Source organism: Uranotaenia lowii, chromosome 1 (genome assembly GCF_029784155.1).
Source record: "Uranotaenia lowii strain MFRU-FL chromosome 1, ASM2978415v1, whole genome shotgun sequence".
Taxonomy (NCBI): domain Eukaryota; kingdom Metazoa; phylum Arthropoda; class Insecta; order Diptera; family Culicidae; genus Uranotaenia; species Uranotaenia lowii.
In genome coordinates, this window is record NC_073691.1 from 9,944,594 (window position 1) to 9,966,986 (window position 22,393).

Genomic DNA, 22,393 nt, shown 5'->3' on the forward strand with positions numbered 1-22,393 from the left:
AAGACCTTACATACTTCGAACAGCCAACGCTTAATAGAGACAAGCTGCGCAATGATAAGTATCCTTCATATTTTTTTTCCTCATGCAATGAGGTGTTTTTTTCATAAAAAGGATTTTAAAAAATCCGTTATGCTTATGTTTTTAATAAGTTCAATCTTGCAAACTTTTTTTCCAAATCATATCTTTAAATTCGGTATCGAGTTTTCAATACGATCAATGCGCCAACGTCAGCTTTTCAAAGTTTGACAGCTCCATCAGCTCTCAGCAAAAATATTATTATGTTTTTCTTATTTCTCTAAAACAAAATATCCTTTAGATTACTTTGTAGCATCAAAATGTAGGTCTCCGAACGTACCTTTTTATCCATCTCATAACTCCATATGTTTACATTTGGCACATTCACCTTTTTCGAAATTCGTTAACGAATTGCTATTTAAATGAATTTAATAAAAATCGAATCATATATTAGATGCATGAGGGAAGCCATACATTGTAGATTACAATGTTTTTTTTGTTAAAAATTGGAATTCAATGAAATTTAATTAAGAACTGTAAAGTTATTGCTTGTGGAAAGCTTTCGGGGTTATTCAGTAAGTAAAATTCTATTCTACGATAAGGATTTTTTTTTCAAAAAAAAAACCTTTCAAGTTCTAAACAGACCTTGAAGGTTTTTGTTCTACTAATATTTTCCGTTTTTCTTTTTTTATTTTCAAGAGCGAGTAAAGGCGCTGTATCCTTGGTCAATGACTAGAAATGATTGTACTCTGAAATCCAAAACAGTTAAAAATAAAGCAAAGATTTTAAAAATTCTTATGTTTATCAAATTCTTTAAAATGAATCTATTCTTAGGTTTTGTGATTTCGGTGAACCAAATAAATCATTTCCAGCCGCTGAAGAATTGTCCTAGGGATTGGCTAAGTTATTTCACATCAGCCATGGTTTGTTCATCAAGGAGCATTTTTCTTAGCATGCTTCCAACGATACTGCCCATTTGAAACGTATGGTACTGGTGGTCCACGTTTCTTCTGTTCCTTTGCTCCAGATGTCTCTGCGTTCTCTGCTCCACAGTGGGCCCGGCCATTTTATGTTTTCTATTATTTCAATGTTTTTATGTTAACATAATAGAAAACATGAACAAAGACAAAAAGAATGATAATAATCTTTTATTATTCTCCGGGATCGGACATAAGTTCTGGCTGTGGAAGTACGATTAGTGATTAGTGATTGTAATTACGTGATTTGACATTTCTGGGATGAATAAATCGAGTAGGTATTTAATCCCTTGAAAAAAATGACACACATACATACATAAGTTGCTAGTGATAATTCATTTCGTATTGCGTAATATTTCTACTATGTTTCACATTAAGCAAAATTTGAAAAAAATATGCAAGTAAGAAAAACGATTTATTAACACTATTCGTACAGGAGCCAGTATGAAATGGCCTTTCTTGTGCATAAAGTTTAATTGCTCTGGTAACATACTCAAAAACCAGTGCAAAGCCGGATTTGGGTGTGAGGATAGTCTCCGAAAATGCAAATTTTTAAAAATTCGTAAAAAGACCTACCTTTGAATATCCGTTAAGAATTCTGTATTTCGGGTTTTAAAAATCTAAAATTACCAAAATATCACAAAATTACGTCGACTTTTCCTTTCACTTTTCAAAAATTTTCTACTGGGACTGGAACAGCTTTGACGATTGATTCATTAAAAAATGCGATTTTCACACAACTTTTTTACATTTTTTTCGTGACCATGATCTTAATTTTTTTTAAATAAATATTTCAATATGTGCAACATATAGCTTCCAACTTCAGCTTTTTCAGAAACTAAGTGATTTTTTTTTCAAGAACCTGATAACTTACTTACAGCATTTCTCCCGAAGTATGTTTTTTCGGATTTTTTAATGACTGTAAAATAAATAATTATAGATGAATATTTCCTGAGAATCATATTTCAGGCACGTTACAAGTTTTAAAAAACTATAAATTTTGTAAAAATCGGTGGAGAAACAAAAGCATATAAAAAGCTATTTCCGTGGGTTTGTTTGTTTGTCCTCTATAGGATCAGCCGTCTTAAGAGCTAGAGAGCTGAAATTTGGCATGGATGCTCATAAGGACCAGGAATGATAAAAAAATGTTTTTACATTTGCGGATTACCTCTTCTGAAGGAGGTCGTCCATACAAAAGAAATATTGTTTTTCCGATATTGACATTATTTTAAGTCGGATTGTGATGAAAATTTGAACATGGGAATTGAATGTTGAGTCAGGGGTCGGCAAAAGGGGTCGTCCATATTAACTTGTCAATATTTTTGTGATATTGACGTTATTATACATCGGATTGAGATGAAAATTTGAGCTTCTATATTTTTAAGGACGGACAATCGATTGCTGGTATCAAACGGTGTGTAAGGGTCCAACCAAAAAGATCGTCCATATTAACTCTTCACTATTTTTGCGATATTGACGTTATTATACATCGGATTCAGATAAAAATTGGCACCCAAGAGTTTTGATTGACGTGCAATCGATTTCAGGTATCAAATTCAGTGTCGGCAGATGGGGTCGTCCATATTAACTTATTAAAAAAATTGTGATATTGATGTTAAAATACATCAGATTGAGATGAAAATTTGCTTTAGGGAAAAATTAATACATAGTTGATTCCAATTTTGGGTCAGGGGTCATCCATATTTCCTATTCACTGTTTATTTGCGATGTTGTCGTTATTATGCAATGGATAGATTTGAAAATTTGCACAGGGGAGTTTTGAGGGAAGGGCAATCGATTTTAGATATCAAAGTTTGTAAAAGAACGAAAGGGGTTTAATTTTTTGGCACAAAACCTGATCGAGTCGAAATTTAAACATGGCTGTTGGGATGGTCAATTGACAAAAAAGGGAGTCTTCCATCTAAACTGTAAAATTTGTTTTTGCAATAATGAAGTGAGTTTGCATCGCATCGAGACGAAAATTCATATACGGGAGTTTTTTGGCACGGTCAATTGATTCCTGATTTCAAATTTAGTAGCAAACGACATATTTTTTCAATATTTTTGCAGTTTTTGCTTAATAAAGCATTCGAAAATGCATCTGGAAATTTCTCGGCAATTAATCGAACTGTTCATGACATATTATAAGTTGAAAGCGAAACGGAGTTCGTATGGGATCAGCTAGTAGGTATATACAAAGTGCCGGTCTCAAGTAACACCGATTGTTTTGTAAGACTCTTAAAGCCTCTTATGAAACCTAATCTAGGTCTAGTAGCCTGCAAACAACTTGAAATGTTACTTGTTTTGTGTTTAGTGTGAAGTTGAATCACTGACCATACTGACTGGACACTCGATTTCGTTTTCCGGATATTTTTTCCAACAGTACGCAACATCGATGCCAGAGTGCGCATCGATCGATTTGAAGAAATGCTATCCCAGTTAGGAAACCCAACTTTAAAAAAAACAGGCAATTTCTACGATAAAATCGAGCTAACCAGGTACATTTTTCCAACAGGGCATTTTTTGTCAAATTTTTCAGGTTCGCCACCTGCCGTCGGTATTGCGTACCTACAAAATCTGACAAAATAAATTAGACAGAAAACGGTTGAATGTTTGTCCTAAGTGTCATGTCAGTGTGATCAGTGGTTGAATCTTCTGAAATTCATGCCCTGAAGTATATCTTCCGTCTTTTCTTTTTCTTTTCTTTTGCACCGAATGACAAGAAAATAATCGACTCTAACAGAATTGTTTTGTCTTGATCAGTTGAGAGTTAACATAATTACTACGAATTCAGCCTTTAATGTCAAATTGATCCTTCAAAGATTGATAAAGGCCACTAAATAAGGTTCAAATGAAGGTTGAGGATAGGACAATAAATTTATTTTGATGAATTACTAACTAAAATATGATCAGAATTAGAAGCTCAACGTATACCGGAATGGGTAATATGCCCTAATATTATAATTCTTTATTCTGTTTAAGAGACTCTATGATAAAGCTTTGAAATATGTGAAATACTAATATACGCTAACCTCTGAAAACTATTTCCAGATCATCGTATGAATGTGTTACACCCAGAAAAGATTCAATTTCAGCTAATCTTTGCCTGAGCTTTGAAAATGCTGAATGGCCGTTGATGATTCGTTAAAGGTGGATAAACCAACAAACCAACCAAACAAGATATATCATGCATGGGCAATGAGCACCTACAATAATTATCGTCACGGAGGTGGGAATATACACATAAGCAGCCAGAGCGGTAAGATAATTGTTCTAGATTGACGCACTTGCCATGAGGGGCGTCTCCACAAATTACGTTATGGAATTCGAGTTTAACTCCTTAATTATTTTGATGTCTTTATCAAAGGAGAGAATTCCCATTGTAACAGATTACTGATTAAAATTGTTAAGCAATGGTGATTCCATATGGACGACACCTTAGACCCCCTTCGGTTGAAAGAATCGACCTGATGCCAATGATTCATACGAGTAATATCAAAGATGCAATTCTCACCAGCAAACCTATATCTAGAATATACATAGCACCAATGAAAGTACGCATCAGTTTTGCGAGGGGGGCTAGTGAAATTCCACACGATAAACTGATATGCAGATTTGGGGCGATGCTTTCCACCGGGTGTATTTCCATACGATTCTGGGATTTACCTGTCAATGACAAGGGTTAGGCGTTGTTAAAACTGACTAGAACAGAATCACCTCGAGCCAGTTCCGGTTGTGTGATCTTAAAGCGAACAAGTGAAAAACAGATTCTAAAATGACAAAATTAGTAGTTGCAATCGCTTTGGCGCTCCTCATTACATCCGATGGATCGACGCTTCCAACAGCCGAGGAGGCCAGTTCCAGGATCGATGTGGTGAGCAACATCAAAACCTTGAGGTCTTCGAACCACGCGCTTCAGCTGATCCCGCTGGCTGTTTCGCAGCAAGTTAACCGGAAGGAAATAACCTATTCGATTGGAAAACGGCAGCCCGGAGATCGACTGCTTGCGGTCAACCAGGAGTCTCAAGCTTACCAGACACCTCAAGACATTATGCTAACGGTATCCTATCCGGCCACCGGAAGGGGAGCCGTCATAACCCACGTCAAAGTTGTGGTCCAACAATCAACCAACGATGGCCGGGGATATGTGGTGGCCGGAGGAAGAAGGCAACGTTTTATCCAGTTCATCATCGAGGCCTCCAAGACCACCTTCTTCACGTACAGTTCGCAAATCTACGGCAAATAGTGGTCGGCGGAGGCAGATTTTTTTAAGTTTAACATAAAATACGAATATACCTGTGATGCTCCTTCTTGTATGGCTTTGTGTTAAATTTACATATCACAATGCTGACCTCATCATCTTGCAAACGTTTTGGATAAATGGAGATCTCAAAATGCGTTACAGGAAATCCCTCAAAACTAAGAAAGTAAAAATTTGATCACAATGTTGTATACTACTTCCTTGTTAGTCCCTACTCTTCTAGATTTATGCCAAGTGCTTACAAATATTTAAGAAATGACTATGGAATATCTTAAAAAGTGTTTTATCAGTAAAATATTTTGTTATAGATTAAACTTTGTAGAAATAGATGTATAATCATAGAAAGTTTTTTAATGGTTCTACCGAAAATAAACACCTTAATTTATGCTAAGCCTATTGTTGTAAAGCTTCCGGCCAAGTTCAAATCAGCACAATCAGCAAACAATGAAAGCTATTTAAAGTTTCAGCTTAACCGGATTTGAATAATTGGTACCTCAAACGTTCAAATTTCTTGTAATTTTTGTAATTTAATTAATTTTTCCAATTTTGTAATTTTTGTAAATTTTGTAATTTTTGAAATTTTTGTCATTTTTGTCATTTTTGTCTTTTTTATCAATTTGTTGTTTTTGTAATTTTTAAATTTTTTGAGAATTTCGTAGATTTTTGTATTTTTTTCTAATTTTTGTCATTTTTTTCATTTTTGTCATTTTTGTCATTTTTGTCATTTTTGTCGTTTTTGTCATTTTTGTCATTTTTGTCATTTTTGTCATTTTGTCATTTTGTCATTTTGTCATTTTGTCATTTTTGTCATTTTTGTCATTTTTGTCATTTTTGTCATTTTTGTCATTTTTGTCATTTTTGTCATTTTTGTCATTTTTGTCATTTTTGTCATTTTTGTCATTTTTGTCATTTTTGTCATTTTTGTCATTTTTGTCATTTTTGTCATTTTTGTCATTTTTGTCATTTTTGTCATTTTTGTCATTTTTGTCATTTTTGTCATTTTTGTCATTTTTGTCATTTTTGTCATTTTTGTCATTTTTGTCATTTTTGTCATTTTTGTCATTTTTGTCATTTTTGTCATTTTTGTCATTTTTGTCATTTTTGTCATTTTTGTCATTTTTGTCATTTTTGTCATTTTTGCAATTTTTTGCAATTTTTGTCATTTTTGTCATTTTTGTCATTTTTGTCATTTTTGTAATTTTTGTCATTTTTGTAATTTTTGTCATTTTTGTCATTTTTGTCATTTTTGCAATTTTTGTCATTTTTGTTATTTTTTTCAATTTTTGTCTTTTTTCTCATTTTTGTCTTTTTTGTCTTTTTTGTCTTTTTTGTCTTTTTTGTCTTTTTTGTCTTTTTTTGTCTTTTTTGTCTTTTTTGTCTTTTTTGTCTTTTTTGTCTTTTTTGTCTTTTTTGTCTTTTTTGTCTTTTTTGTCTTTTTTGTCTTTTTTGTCTTTTTTGTCTTTTTTGTCTTTTTTGTCTTTTTTGTCTTTTTTGTCTTTTTTGTCTTTTTTGTCTTTTTTGTCTTTTTTGTCTTTTTTGTCTTTTTTGTCTTTTTTGTCTTTTTTGTCTTTTTTGTCTTTTTTGTCTTTTTTGTCTTTTTTGTCTTTTTTGTCTTTTTTGTCTTTTTTGTCTTTTTTGTCTTTTTTGTCTTTTTTGTCTTTTTTGTCTTTTTTGTCTTTTTTGTCTTTTTTGTCTTTTTTGTCTTTTTTGTCTTTTTTGTCTTTTTTGTCTTTTTTGTCTTTTTTGTCTTTTTTGTCTTTTTTGTCTTTTTTGTCTTTTTTGTCTTTTTTGTCTTTTTTGTCTTTTTTGTCTTTTTTGTCTTTTTTGTCTTTTTTGTCTTTTTTGTCTTTTTTGTCTTTTTTGTCTTTTTTGTCTTTTTTGTCTTTTTTGTCTTTTTTGTCTTTTTTGTCTTTTTTGTCTTTTTTGTCTTTTTTGTCTTTTTTGTCTTTTTTGTCTTTTTTGTCTTTTTTGTCTTTTTTGTCTTTTTTGTCTTTTTTGTCTTTTTTGTCTTTTTTGTCTTTTTTGTCTTTTTTGTCTTTTTTGTCTTTTTTGTCTTTTTTGTCTTTTTTGTCTTTTTTGTCTTTTTTGTCTTTTTTGTCTTTTTTGTCTTTTTTGTCTTTTTTGTCTTTTTTGTCTTTTTTGTCTTTTTTGTCTTTTTTGTCTTTTTTGTCTTTTTTGTCTTTTTTGTCTTTTTTGTCTTTTTTGTCTTTTTTGTCTTTTTTGTCTTTTTTGTCTTTTTTGTCTTTTTTGTCTTTTTTGTCTTTTTTGTCTTTTTTGTCTTTTTTGTCTTTTTTGTCTTTTTTGTCTTTTTTGTCTTTTTTGTCTTTTTTGTCTTTTTTGTCTTTTTTGTCTTTTTTGTCTTTTTTGTCTTTTTTGTCTTTTTTGTCTTTTTTGTCTTTTTTGTCTTTTTTGTCTTTTTTGTCTTTTTTGTCTTTTTTGTCTTTTTTGTCTTTTTTGTCTTTTTTGTCTTTTTTGTCTTTTTTGTCTTTTTTGTCTTTTTTGTCTTTTTTGTCTTTTTTGTCTTTTTTGTCTTTTTTGTCTTTTTTGTCTTTTTTGTCTTTTTTGTCTTTTTTGTCTTTTTTGTCTTTTTTGTCTTTTTTGTCTTTTTTGTCTTTTTTGTCTTTTTTGTCTTTTTGTCTTTTTTGTCTTTTTTGTCTTTTTTGTCTTTTTTGTCTTTTTTGTCTTTTTTGTCTTTTTTGTCTTTTTTGTCTTTTTTGTCTTTTTTGTCTTTTTTGTCTTTTTTGTCTTTTTTGTCTTTTTTGTCTTTTTTGTCTTTTTTGTCTTTTTTGTCTTTTTTGTCTTTTTTGTCTTTTTTGTCTTTTTTGTCTTTTTTGTCTTTTTTGTCTTTTTTGTCTTTTTTGTCTTTTTTGTCTTTTTTGTCTTTTTTGTCTTTTTTGTCTTTTTTGTCTTTTTTGTCTTTTTTGTCTTTTTTGTCTTTTTTGTCTTTTTTTTCTTTTTTGTCTTTTTTGTCTTTTTTGTCTTTTTTGTCTTTTTTGTCTTTTTTGTCTTTTTTGTCTTTTTTGTCTTTTTTGTCTTTTTTGTCTTTTTTGTCTTTTTTGTCTTTTTTGTCTTTTTTGTCTTTTTTGTCTTTTTTGTCTTTTTTGTCTTTTTTGTCTTTTTTGTCTTTTTTGTCTTTTTTGTCTTTTTTGTCTTTTTTGTCTTTTTTGTCTTTTTTGTCTTTTTTGTCTTTTTTGTCTTTTTTGTCTTTTTTGTCTTTTTTGTCTTTTTTGTCTTTTTTGTCTTTTTTGTCTTTTTTGTCTTTTTTGTCATTTTTGTCATTTTTGTCATTTTTGTCATTTTTGTCATTTTTGTCATTTTTGTCATTTTTGTCATTTTTGTCATTTTTGTCATTTTTGTCATTTTTGTCTTTTTTGTCTTTTTTGTCTTTTTTGTCTTTTTTGTCTTTTTTGTCTTTTTTGTCTTTTTTGTCTTTTTTGTCTTTTTTGTCTTTTTTGTCTTTTTTGTCTTTTTTGTCTTTTTTGTCTTTTTTGTCTTTTTTGTGTTTTTTGTCATTTTTGTCATTTTTGTCATTTTTGTCATTTTTGTCATTTTTGTCATTTTTGTCATTTTTGTCATTTTTGTCATTTTTGTCATTTTTGTCATTTTTGTAATTTTTGTCTTTTTTGTCTTTTTTGTCTTTTTTGTCTTTTTTGTCTTTTTTGTCTTTTTTGTCTTTTTTGTCTTTTTTGTCTTTTTTGTCTTTTTTGTCTTTTTTGTCTTTTTTGTCTTTTTTGTCTTTTTTGTCTTTTTTGTCTTTTTTGTCTTTTTTGTCTTTTTTGTCTTTTTTGTCTTTTTTGTCTTTTTTGTCTTTTTTGTCTTTTTTGTGTTTTTTGTCTTTTTTGTCTTTTTTGTCTTTTTTGTCTTTTTTGTCTTTTTTGTCTTTTTTGTCTTTTTTGTCTTTTTTGTCTTTTTTGTCTTTTTTGTCTTTTTTTGTCTTTTTTGTCTTTTTTGTCTTTTTTGTCTTTTTTGTCTTTTTTGTCTTTTTGTCTTTTTTGTCTTTTTTGTCTTTTTTGTCTTTTTGTCTTTTTTGTCTTTTTTGTCTTTTTTGTCTTTTTTGTCTTTTTTGTCTTTTTTGTCTTTTTTGTCTTTTTTGTCTTTTTTGTCTTTTTTGTCTTTTTTGTCTTTTTTGTCTTTTTTGTCTTTTTTGTCTTTTTTGTCTTTTTTGTCTTTTTTGTCTTTTTTGTCTTTTTTGTCTTTTTTGTCTTTTTTGTCTTTTTTGTCTTTTTTGTCTTTTTTGTCTTTTTTGTCTTTTTTGTCTTTTTTGTCTTTTTTGTCTTTTTTGTCTTTTTTGTCTTTTTTGTCTTTTTTGTCTTTTTTGTCTTTTTTGTCTTTTTTGTCTTTTTTGTCTTTTTTGTCTTTTTTGTCTTTTTTGTCTTTTTTGTCTTTTTTGTCTTTTTTGTCTTTTTTGTCTTTTTTGTCTTTTTTGTCTTTTTTGTCTTTTTTGTCTTTTTTGTCTTTTTTGTCTTTTTTGTCTTTTTTGTCTTTTTTGTCTTTTTTGTCTTTTTTGTCTTTTTTGTCTTTTTTGTCTTTTTTGTCTTTTTTGTCTTTTTTGTCTTTTTTGTCTTTTTTGTCTTTTTTGTCTTTTTTGTCTTTTTGGTCTTTTTTGTCTTTTTTGTCTTTTTTGTCTTTTTTGTCTTTTTTGTCTTTTTTGTCTTTTTTGTCTTTTTTGTCTTTTTTGTCTTTTTTGTCTTTTTTGTCTTTTTTGTCTTTTTTGTCTTTTTTGTCATTTTTGTCATTTTTGTCATTTTTGTCATTTTTGTCATTTTTGTCTTTTTTGTCTTTTTTGTCTTTTTTGTCTTTTTTGTCTTTTTTGTCTTTTTTGTCTTTTTTGTCTTTTTTGTCTTTTTTGTCTTTTTTGTCTTTTTTGTCTTTTTTGTCTTTTTTGTCTTTTTTGTCTTTTTTGTCTTTTTTGTCTTTTTTGTCTTTTTTGTCTTTTTTGTCTTTTTTGTCTTTTTTGTCTTTTTTGTCTTTTTTGTCTTTTTTGTCTTTTTTGTCTTTTTTGTCTTTTTTGTCTTTTTTGTCTTTTTTGTCTTTTTTGTCTTTTTTGTCTTTTTTGTCTTTTTTGTCTTTTTTGTCTTTTTTGTCTTTTTTGTCTTTTTTGTCTTTTTTGTCTTTTTTGTCTTTTTTGTCTTTTTTGTCTTTTTTGTCTTTTTTGTCTTTTTTGTCTTTTTTGTCTTTTTTGTCTTTTTTGTCTTTTTTGTCTTTTTTGTCTTTTTTGTCTTTTTTGTGTTTTTTGTCATTTTTGTCATTTTTGTCATTTTTGTCATTTTTGTCATTTTTGTCATTTTTGTCATTTTTGTCATTTTTGTCATTTTTGTCATTTTTGTCATTTTTGTCATTTTTGTCATTTTTGTAATTTTTGTCATTTTTGTCATTTTTGTGATTTTTGTCATTTTTGTCATTTTTGTCATTTTTGTCATTTTTGTCATTTTTGTCATTTTTGTCATTTTTGTCATTTTTGTCATTTTTGTCATTTTTGTCATTTTTGTCATTTTTGTCATTTTTGTCATTTTTGTCATTTTTGTCATTTTTGTCATTTTTGTCATTTTTGTCATTTTTGTCATTTTTGTCATTTTTGTCATTTTTGTCATTTTTGTCATTTTTGTCATTTTTGTCATTTTTGTCATTTTTGTCATTTTTGTCATTTTTGTCATTTTTGTCATTTTTGTCATTTTTGTCATTTTTATCATTTTTGTTGTTTTTGTCATTTTTGTCATTTTTGTCATTTTTTGTCATTTTTGTCATTTTTGCCATTTCTGTCATTTTTGTCATTTTTATCATTTTTGTAATTTTTATCATTTTTGTTATTTTTATGATTTTTGTCATTTTTGTCATTTATGTAATTTTTGAAATTTTTGTAATTTTATGTAATTTTTGGGATTTTTTTTATTTTTGTAATTTTTGTCATTTTTGTAATTTTTGTAATTTTTGTCATTTTTGTCATTTTTATCATTTTTGTTGTTTTTGTCATTTTTGTCATTTTTTGTCATTTTTGTCATTTTTGCCATTTTTGTCATTTTTGCCATTTTTGTCATTTTCGTCATTCTTATCATTTTTGTCATTTTTATCATTTTTGTCATTTTTGTAATTTTTGTCATTTTTGTCATTTTTGTAATTTTTTGTAATTTTTGTCATTTTTGTTATTTTTGTCATTTTTGTAATTTTTGTAATTTTTTCCATTTTTGCCATTTTTGTCATTTTTGTCATTTTTATCATTTTTGTCATTTTTATCATTTTTATCATTTTTGTCTTTTTTGTCTTTTTTGTCTTTTTTGTCTTTTTTGTCTTTTTTGTCTTTTTTGTCTTTTTTGTCTTTTTTGTCTTTTTTGTCTTTTTTGTCTTTTTTGTCTTTTTTGTCTTTTTTGTCTTTTTTGTCTTTTTTGTCTTTTTTGTCTTTTTTGTCTTTTTTGTCTTTTTTGTCTTTTTTGTCTTTTTTGTCTTTTTTGTCTTTTTTGTCTTTTTTGTCTTTTTTGTCTTTTTTGTCTTTTTTGTCTTTTTTGTCTTTTTTGTCTTTTTTGTCTTTTTTGTCTTTTTTGTCTTTTTTGTCTTTTTTGTCTTTTTTGTCTTTTTTGTCTTTTTTGTCTTTTTTGTCTTTTTTGTCTTTTTTGTCTTTTTTGTCTTTTTTGTCTTTTTTGTCTTTTTTGTCTTTTTTGTCTTTTTTGTCTTTTTTGTCTTTTTTGTCTTTTTTGTCTTTTTTGTCTTTTTTGTCTTTTTTGTCTTTTTTGTCTTTTTTGTCTTTTTTGTCTTTTTTGTCTTTTTTGTCTTTTTTGTCTTTTTTGTCTTTTTTGTCTTTTTTGTCTTTTTTGTCTTTTTTGTCTTTTTTGTCTTTTTTGTCTTTTTTGTCTTTTTTGTCTTTTTTGTCTTTTTTGTCTTTTTTGTCTTTTTTGTCTTTTTTGTCTTTTTTGTCTTTTTTGTCTTTTTTGTCTTTTTTGTCTTTTTTGTCTTTTTTGTCTTTTTTGTCTTTTTTGTCTTTTTTGTCTTTTTTGTCTTTTTTGTCTTTTTTGTCTTTTTTGTCTTTTTTGTCTTTTTTGTCTTTTTTGTCTTTTTTGTCTTTTTTGTCTTTTTTGTCTTTTTTGTCTTTTTTGTCTTTTTTGTCTTTTTTGTCTTTTTTGTCTTTTTTGTCTTTTTTGTCTTTTTTGTCTTTTTTGTCTTTTTTGTCTTTTTTGTCTTTTTTGTCTTTTTTGTCTTTTTTGTCTTTTTTGTCTTTTTTGTCTTTTTTGTCTTTTTTGTCTTTTTTGTCTTTTTTGTCTTTTTTGTCTTTTTTGTCTTTTTTGTCTTTTTTGTCTTTTTTGTCTTTTTTGTCTTTTTTGTCTTTTTTGTCTTTTTTGTCTTTTTTGTCTTTTTTGTCTTTTTTGTCTTTTTTGTCTTTTTTGTCTTTTTTGTCTTTTTTGTCTTTTTTGTCTTTTTTGTCTTTTTTGTCTTTTTTGTCTTTTTTGTCTTTTTTGTCTTTTTTGTCTTTTTTGTCTTTTTTGTCTTTTTTGTCTTTTTTGTCTTTTTTGTCTTTTTTGTCTTTTTTGTCTTTTTTGTCTTTTTTGTCTTTTTTGTCTTTTTTGTCTTTTTTGTCTTTTTTGTCTTTTTTGTCTTTTTTGTCTTTTTTGTCTTTTTTGTCTTTTTTGTCTTTTTTGTCTTTTTTGTCTTTTTTGTCTTTTTTGTCTTTTTTGTCTTTTTTGTCTTTTTTGTCTTTTTTGTCTTTTTTGTCTTTTTTGTCTTTTTTGTCTTTTTTATCTTTTTTGTCTTTTTTTTCTTTTTTGTCTTTTTTTTCTTTTTTGTCTTTTTTGTCTTTTTTGTCTTTTTTGTCTTTTTTGTCTTTTTTGTCTTTTTTGTCTTTTTTGTCTTTTTTGTCTTTTTTGTCTTTTTTGTCTTTTTTGTCTTTTTTGTCTTTTTTGTCTTTTTTGTCTTTTTTGTCTTTTTTGTCTTTTTTGTCTTTTTTGTCTTTTTTGTCTTTTTTGTCTTTTTTGTCTTTTTTGTCTTTTTTGTCTTTTTTGTCTTTTTTGTCTTTTTTGTCTTTTTTGTCTTTTTTGTCTTTTTTGTCTTTTTTTCTTTTCTGTCTTTTCTGTCTTTTCTGTCTTTTTTGTCATTTTTGTCATTTTTGTCATTTTTGTCATTTTTGTCATTTTTGTCATTTTTGTCATTTTTGTCATTTTTGTCATTTTTGTCATTTTTGTCATTTTTGTCATTTTTGTCATTTTTGTCATTTTTGTCATTTTTGTCATTTTTGTCATTTTTGTCATTTTTGTCATTTTTGTCATTTTTGTCATTTTTGTCATTTTTGTCATTTTTGTCATTTTTGTCATTTTTGTCATTTTTGTCATTTTTGTCATTTTTGTCATTTTTGTCATTTTTGTCATTTTTGTCATTTTTGTCATTTTTGTCATTTTTGTCATTTTTGTCATTTTTGTCATTTTTGTCATTTTTGTCATTTTTGTCATTTTTGTCATTTTTGTCATTTTTGTCATTTTTGTCATTTTTGTCATTTTTGTCATTTTTGTCATTTTTGTCATTTTTGTCATTTTTGTCATTTTTGTCATTTTTGTCATTTTTGTCATTTTTGTCATTTTTGTCATTTTTGTCATTTTTGTCATTTTTGTCATTTTTGTCATTTTTGTCATTTTTTGTCATTTTTGTCATTTTTGTCATTTTTGTCATTTTTGTCATTTTTGTCATTTTTGTCATTTTTGTCATTTTTGTCATTTTTGTCATTTTTGTCATTTTTGTCAATTTTGTCATTTTTGTCATTTTTGTCATTTTTGTCATTTTTGTCATTTTTGTCATTTTTGTCATTTTTGTCATTTTTGTCATTTTTGTCATTTTTGTCATTTTTGTCATTTTTGTCATTTTTGTCATTTTTGTCATTTTTGTCATTTTTGTCATTTTTGTCATTTTTGTCATTTTTGTCATTTTTGTCATTTTTGTCATTTTTGTCATTTTTGTCATTTTTGTCATTTTTGTCATTTTTGTCATTTTTGTCATTTTTGTCATTTTTGTCATTTTTGTCATTTTTGTCATTTTTGTCATTTTTGTCATTTTTGTCATTTTTGTCATTTTTGTCATTTTTTGTCATTTTTGTCATTTTTGTCATTTTTGTCATTTTTGTCATTTTTGTCATTTTTGTCATTTTTGTCATTTTTGTCATTTTTGTCATTTTTGTCATTTTTGTCATTTTTGTCATTTTTGTCATTTTTGTCATTTTTGTCATTTTTGTCATTTTTGTCATTTTTGTCATTTTTGTCATTTTTGTCATTTTTGTCATTTTTGTCATTTTTGTCATTTTTGTCATTTTTGTCATTTTTGTCATTTTTGTCATTTTTGTCATTTTTGTCATTTTTGTCATTTTTGTCATTTTTGTCATTTTTGTCATTTTTGTCATTTTTGTCATTTTTGTCATTTTTGTCATTTTTGTCATTTTTGTCATTTTTGTAATTTTTGTCATTTTACCATTTTTGTCATTCCTTTTCTTTTTTTTTCTTTTCAAATTTTTGTCGGTTTTGTCATTTTTGTCAAAATCTGAAAAAATCCTCATATAATTTTAGTTGAGTTATAAAGATTTGTTTGGCATCATTAACTTAAAAATCGATTTTTCATTTTTGGGTATAGATCCTTTTTAGAATTCTAGCTAGCTTCTAGGTTAGTAATTCCATCAATTATTGGCCAATTTTAACAGTACTAACAGCAAATATAAACTAATAAAACGCTTCCAGAGGTTTGAATATGAATAATAACTTATAAGAATTTTTAATAAAGATAATAAAAAAAATACCAAAACTAACAGGTTGACACGAATTATGCAAAACTAGGGCTGACGTTTCACCTTTGACAGATTTACTTTGCTCAGTTGGAATTATCACACTGGTTCGGTCTCCATTGACCCAGAACTGCCCCAATAAACTGTAGTTGTTAGTCCCTGTAAGCCCATCCGCTTCAATTTACAATCCAGAAAAATAAATTTACGACCAACTCAATTCATTCAAGGGTACACATAACCTTCAAACTGTCTCAATGCACGGACCCAGGATCAACCCACCCCAAATTTCGATCTGTGTGCGCTTGTGCTCCATTTTTTGCGGTGCTGTGGGTCAAATTCCTTTTTCTTCCCTTGCAGTTCTCTGAAGAAAAAAGTAAATTGGCCAGTGAGCCAGAGAGGCGCTGCTCACGGCGGAAAACATCGAGGTCATGAAGCCCTACAGGGCGTCTGCGTGCTTGCTTTTGCTTCTTCCATCTCCCACTCACTGGATGGGGTAAATTTTTCCACTCTGATCGCTGACCAATCGAAGGGTTCAACGAAATGGATCCTAGTGAGAATTGAGTTCTTGGAGTATGAGCCAATATCTTTAGCAAATATCTAAAATCAACGTATGTTTTTTAAATTCTAGAGGCAATCAATTTAAGAACAATATAGACTTTTATGAAAAATATTCATTCAAAGTTGTAAGAAGTTGATGCAAGCTTCCTCGGAATTATATATATATATATATATATATTTTTCAAATCTGTAATTTTAACAAGTTAAATCGTTTCAAAAAGACTCAGCGCAACAAATCGAGAAAGAGAGACCCTAGGATTCTCCAACTGATGACCGGCCAATGTAGGAGCCCCAGCCAATGGGTATCTCCGGCAATAAACGTGCCACTTGTTGGCGGGCGGGCTGCCCTAACCTCAACAGATAGACGGTGAGGGGGCGTAAAATAACAGGGAAACCTCTCGACTCGACGCGTCTAGGGCCTGGCTGTAAAACCCATTTTTAGAGCGTAGGTACCCACCTTTCCGTTAGGGGAGGCAATTTTTCAAACCCAATAAATTGGAATGCGTCGAATGTCTACATGGGACCCATCAAGTAGGGGAGCGGTGGAGGAAACCCTTTAAAACCGCGAATTTCTGTGCGAAGTTTGCACACAACAGCTCCTCACTTGGGATTAAATGCACCGGTTCAGAAGGGAGCGTAAAGTGTGACATTCCAAGGTTATTAGTCCAGCAGAGCTGTCATCAAGCCAGTAAAGTGGGGTTTGAGGTTGAGTGTGGTATAACCTAGCTGAGGTATCTACCTGCTCAATTGACTCGAAGTCCGTAATTTGAAATACCTATTCTAAATTCTAATCTGTAAACGCCAAGGCACACTGCTAACACACCTGTTGGTCGAAGTCTGCCAATATTTATTTTCAAGTTCTATCAATTTTACCTCAACCAATTCCAAAGGCTGTATTAAAAAAAAGGAATAACTCGGTAGGTATAACGTTTGTAACATTTTTCCGGATGGTATCATTGAAAGTCGACTAAAACTAAAGCCAATAATTCAAAGTTTAAAATAGAAAAAAATCCACCCCGCAGTCTAACGCAGTGGTTAAAAATGCATTTGAAGATTTTGTGGTCGAAAAGAAATGGAGTACTATTTTGATGAATTTAGTAACTTTTCTCCACACTTGAGCAGCTCTGAACAAGTACTAAATGTTGAATAAAAAAAAACTTCAAATATTTGACCTGTGCAATCCTACGAGTCATACAAGCCCCTTGAATGTGTGCTAATTTTACCGTTTTTTTTTTCTCTCTGAGCGTTACCAAACATAAAACCAGGCCCATCCATCGATTAGCCTCGATCGATCGATCGATCGAACAAGAACCATCACGATGATGGTCGGTCGTTCTTCGTTGCTCTCTGGGTAGGTCGTTCGCCGTTTCGCCAAAAATCGTGAAAAGGCAAATGACTCCCGGGGACCCCGGTCCCTGGGTGTTTGTTTGGCCTCGATGGCGGCGCGGCGTTATTTCGTCAGTCATGTAAAAGGGTGCACAAAATCATTCTGGATGATTTTATTTTCGGTTTTTTGCGGTCTCTTTTCTTCTGTCATTTCTAGACTTGTTGTTGAAGAGATCGTTAAAGATCATTCGGTCTTCTGAAAAGATGTCGATGATGATGGGTTCAATCTTCAATTCTGTAATCGACCGGCCAGAAGCTATTATTGCCCGTTCCCGTTGATGGGAACAGATTCTGATCATCAGAATCTTAATTGATCAATTTTCGGTAGCAATTTGATTTGAGTTTGAAAATTTACACAATATCTACTTTCAGGCGCTTTGTAGAAAAAAATATAAAAAGTGTACTCACATCATCGGTGAAGTCTCCGAAGTGTTTCCGCTCGGCGGTGACGGTACATTCCTTGGTTTCCTCCCGGGATACTTCCACCTCTTCCTTGGTATTCCGCAACAGTCCATCGGGTCGAGTAACACTTAGTCCAATGGAAGTTTCCGCCAACTGTTTTCCAGTAGTATTTTCCGAATTTTCTTTGACTAGCTGTTGCTGCTGCTTTGCAGCGCCATCAACATCTACGGTGTCCGATCCTACAACTGCGGCCGTGGTTTTGTCACTGTCCTCCTCCTTGGGATCACCCAGAGTACGGTGCTAAAGACAAAAAAAAACAAAATTAGATATTTTATTTATTGTAAGAAATCCATTGTAGGGTGACCAACCTCAGTTTGCACCGTTTCCTGCTTGTCGGTGTCCTCAGTCGTATTGGTGGACACTATCGGCCCCGAATCTTCGATCACCTTGCCATCCTCAAACACCAGCTGCCGCTTGATTCGGGTCTCGATCTGTCGCGTCGTCGTCAGTTCGGTTTTGCGTTTTTTGATGATTTCCTCTGAAAATAAAATGAAACGGGAAGAAACAAACTGAGTGTTAGGAATATTGATTAACTAGAAGCGATTGATTTTATTGTTCTCGCTGATTGGATTGTGTGGTTGAAATTCCAAATGAGATGATTTTTGAATATTTTTAACGATCAATTTAAAAGATAGTTAAGGCTATTCTCTTTACTCTCTGGCAGAAACAAACATTTTTGTTTCATAAAAATAACACCTGTGAATGAACACCAGAAATAAGGAAAAGGGATGAAATCAATCGTTTAATCATACACCCAAAAATCGATAGGAGCTGATGATATTCAAAATAAATTGTTTTGATGATGTTCAGGGTAGAACTACACAAAAACTCAAATCGTTCTATGATCTACTAGAAACTGTCTAGTTAATGAAAATATCGCATAATGATACTCAAGTTCCTAAGAGACTCCGGCATAATTTGTGCGAACGAACCGTGACAACCTCCTATTTGACTTTTATTGAAGGTACAAATTTTTAAAATAAAACTCTTAACATTTTATGATGTTTTTTGAAATCTAAAAAGATTTTTTTGAAGTATGTTCAAAGCGCAATTATTGAGAGATGCCTGTAGTTATAGAATTTTTGTTCCACCAGAAATAAGTGCTTTTTCATAGCTCGTATTATACCTATCATATTCTTGAGAAGACTGGTAAATTTTCGATAGTTTACTGTAACAGAATATTAAAACCGCAGTTTAAATCCAATTTGTTCCTCATAGTGAAAGTTCCGTGGACGCGGGTAGGGGCTCATTTATATCTGCACCTCTATATAAATGAGTTTACCTTGTCGTATGAGAAACATATATTCTGATGGTAAAATATCACAATGTAACTCTCATAAGTACCAACGGATCACTATACGAGCTTTAGTGAAACGGAAAACAACGGTGCTGGTTCCACGGCTTTAAACGAACGCCTACCCATAAGCTCGATGGTCCGATCAGCAATGATTGTTTGACCTGTTTTTATTCTACGTGATAAACCTTTTTAATGATATTTTTATTTCAGGACAATATAAGATTCTTTTCCTACAGAGACGGATTTGGAAAAAGCGTAGGTAAACCGGTATCAAAATTGTACCTCTCAAGTAAGTTATTTTGTATTAATTTCTTGCTCTCCATCAAAATCGGCTTCATTTAATTAGATGGCCCAGGTAATATGCAGATTATTAATTTTTCTTGCTAATGATGTTGTTCGTTTCAGATACACAGTATAACACATCGTAACAAAAATACTCAGCCCACAGTGGCTATTATCTGTCTGTTACATCACACAACACAGTATAACACATTGTAACAACAAAACTCAGCCCACAGTGGCTATTATTTGTCTGTTACATTACACAACACAGCATTAGACATCGTAACAACAAACCTCAGCCCACAGTGGCTATTATTTGTCTGTTACAATACACAACACAGTATAACACATTGTAACAACAAAACTCAGCCCACAGTGGCTATTATTTGTCTGTTACAATACACAACACAGTATAACACATTGTAACAACAAAACTCAGCCCACAGTGGCTATTATTTGTCTGTTACATTACACAACACAGCATTAGACATCGTAACAGCAAACCTCAGCCCACAGTGGCTATTATTTGTCTGTTACAATACACAACACAGTATAACACATTGTAACAACAAAACTCAGCCCACAGTGGCTATTATTTGTCTGTTACAATACACAACACAGTATAACACATTGTAACAACAAAACTCAGCCCACAGTGGCTATTATTTGTCTGTTACATTACACAACACAGCATTAGACATCGTAACAACAAACCTCAGCCCACAGTGGCTATTATTTGTCTGTTACATAACACAACACAGCATTAGACATCGTAACAACAAACCTCAGCCCACAGTGGCTATTATTTGTCTGTTACAATACACAACACAGTATAACACATTGTAACAACAAAACTCAGCCCACAGTGGCTATTATTTGTCTGTTACATAACACAACACAGCATTAGACATCGTAACAACAAACCTCAGCGCACAGTGGCTATTATTTGTCTGTTACAATACACAACACAGTATAAAACATTGTAACAACAAAACTCAGCCCACAGTGGCTATTATTTGTCTGTTACATAACACAACACAGCATTAGACATCGTAACAACAAACCTCAGCGCACAGTGGCTATTATTTGTCTGTTACAATACACAACACAGTATAACACATTGTAACAACAAAACTCAGCCCACAGTGGCTATTATTTGTCTGTTACATTACACAACACAGCATTAGACATCGTAACAACAAACCTCAGCCCACAGTGGCTATTATTTGTCTGTTACATAACACAACACAGCATTAGACATCGTAACAACAAACCTCAGCCCACAGTGGCTATTATTTGTCTGTTACAATACACAACACAGTATAACACATTGTAACAACAAAACTCAGCCCACAGTGGCTATTATTTGTCTGTTACAATACACAACACAGTATAACACATTGTAACAACAAAACTCAGCCCACAGTGGCTATTATTTGTCTGTTACATAACACAACACAGCATTAGACATCGTAACAACAAACCTCAGCCCACAGTGGCTATTATTTGTCTGTTACAATACACAACACAGTATAACACATTGTAACAACAAAACTCAGCCCACAGTGGCTATTATTTGTCTGTTACATAACACAACACAGCATTAGACATCGTAACAACAAACCTCAGCGCACAGTGGCTATTATTTGTCTGTTACAATACACAACACAGTATAACACATTGTAACAACAAAACTCAGCCCACAGTGGCTATTATTTGTCTGTTACATTACACAACACAGCATTAGACATCGTAACAACAAACCTCAGCCCACAGTGGCTATTATTTGTCTGTTACATAACACAACACAGCATTAGACATCGTAACAACAAACCTCAGCCCACAGTGGCTATTATTTGTCTGTTACAATACACAACACAGTATAACACATTGTAACAACAAAACTCAGCCCACAGTGGCTATTATTTGTCTGTTACATAACACAACACAGCATTAGACATCGTAACAACAAACCTCAGCCCACAGTGGCTATTATTTGTCTGTTACATTACACAACACAGCATTAGACATCGTAACAGCAAACCTCAGCCCACAGTGGCTATTATTTGTCTGTTACAATACACAACACAGTATAACACATTGTAACAACAAAACTCAGCCCACAGTGGCTATTATTTGTCTGTTACAATACACAACACAGTATAACACATTGTAACAACAAAACTCAGCCCACAGTGGCTATTATTTGTCAGTTACATAACACAACACAGCATTAGACATCGTAACAACAAACCTCAGCCCACAGTGGCTATTATTTGTCTGTTACATTACACAACACAGCATTAGACATCGTAACAGCAAACCTCAGCCCACAGTGGCTATTATTTGTCTGTTACAATACACAACACAGTATAACACATTGTAACAACAAAACTCAGCCCACAGTGGCTATTATTTGTCTGTTACAATACACAACACAGTATAACACATTGTAACAACAAAACTCAGCCCACAGTGGCTATTATTTGTCAGTTACATAACACAACACAGCATTAGACATCGTAACAACAAACCTCAGCCCACAGTGGCTATTATTTGTCTGTTACATTACACAACACAGCATTAGACATCGTAACAGCAAACCTCAGCCCACAGTGGCTATTATTTGTCTGTTACAATACACAACACAGTATAACACATTGTAACAACAAAACTCAGCCCACAGTGGCTATTATTTGTCTGTTACAATACACAACACAGTATAACACATTGTAACAACAAAACTCAGCCCACAGTGGCTATTATTTGTCTGTTACAATACACAACACAGTATAACACATTGTAACAACAAAACTCAGCCCACAGTGGCTATTATTTGTCTGTTACATTACACAACACAGCATTAGACATCGTAACAACAAACCTCAGCTCACAGTGGCTATTATTTGGTCTGTTACATTACACAACACAGCACTTCACATCACAAAAGCAATGAAAAGTAAAACCCTTTTGCTCGTAATACAGCTCCCTGACCTTCTAACCTATCAGGGAGCAACCAGTGTTCAATTGAGTGCCAGTGCTTAGTCCCTCTGGTGTATTACGGTCTCGTCCAACTCCTTCCCAATTCATGTACCTAGCTTTCCCCCGCGGTGAGAAGTTTTTGCCTCAAAGGGCTCTGTGATTTCTCACAAGCTGCCGCATAAAAAAAAATTTGTTCCTCATAGTGAAAGTTAAAAATCCGATGTAGATACCTATGAAAAAAAACCTGTGAAACCGCCAAAGAGTGAGAGAAACAATCATAACAATCTGAAAAGTAAATTGGAATCCAAATTATCAATGTGAATTCCGGTAATTGAATTTGAGATCCGATTTAAGCCTGAATCTTGAATCCGAGCTCTTACCCTGAAGCATATTGCTTCTGTAGTAGTCCAAATTACAAAATCTGAAGCTTG

The 22,393-nt window shown here is 31.0% G+C and overlaps 1 protein-coding gene across 3 annotated transcripts in view; it reads right to left on the reverse strand.

The window, feature by feature from the left end:
* Positions 1-22,393, reverse strand: part of LOC129756785 (uncharacterized) — a 252,514-nt gene that overhangs the window by 121,839 nt on the left and 108,282 nt on the right. For all 3 annotated transcript variants that reach the window (XM_055753815.1, XM_055753805.1, XM_055753796.1), the window contains 2 exons: positions 17,710-17,879; positions 17,348-17,641 (listed from right to left, as the gene is read on the reverse strand). In XM_055753815.1, the coding sequence (XP_055609790.1) occupies positions 17,348-17,641; positions 17,710-17,879 (464 nt within the window). The remainder of the gene's footprint in view (positions 1-17,347; positions 17,642-17,709; positions 17,880-22,393) is intronic.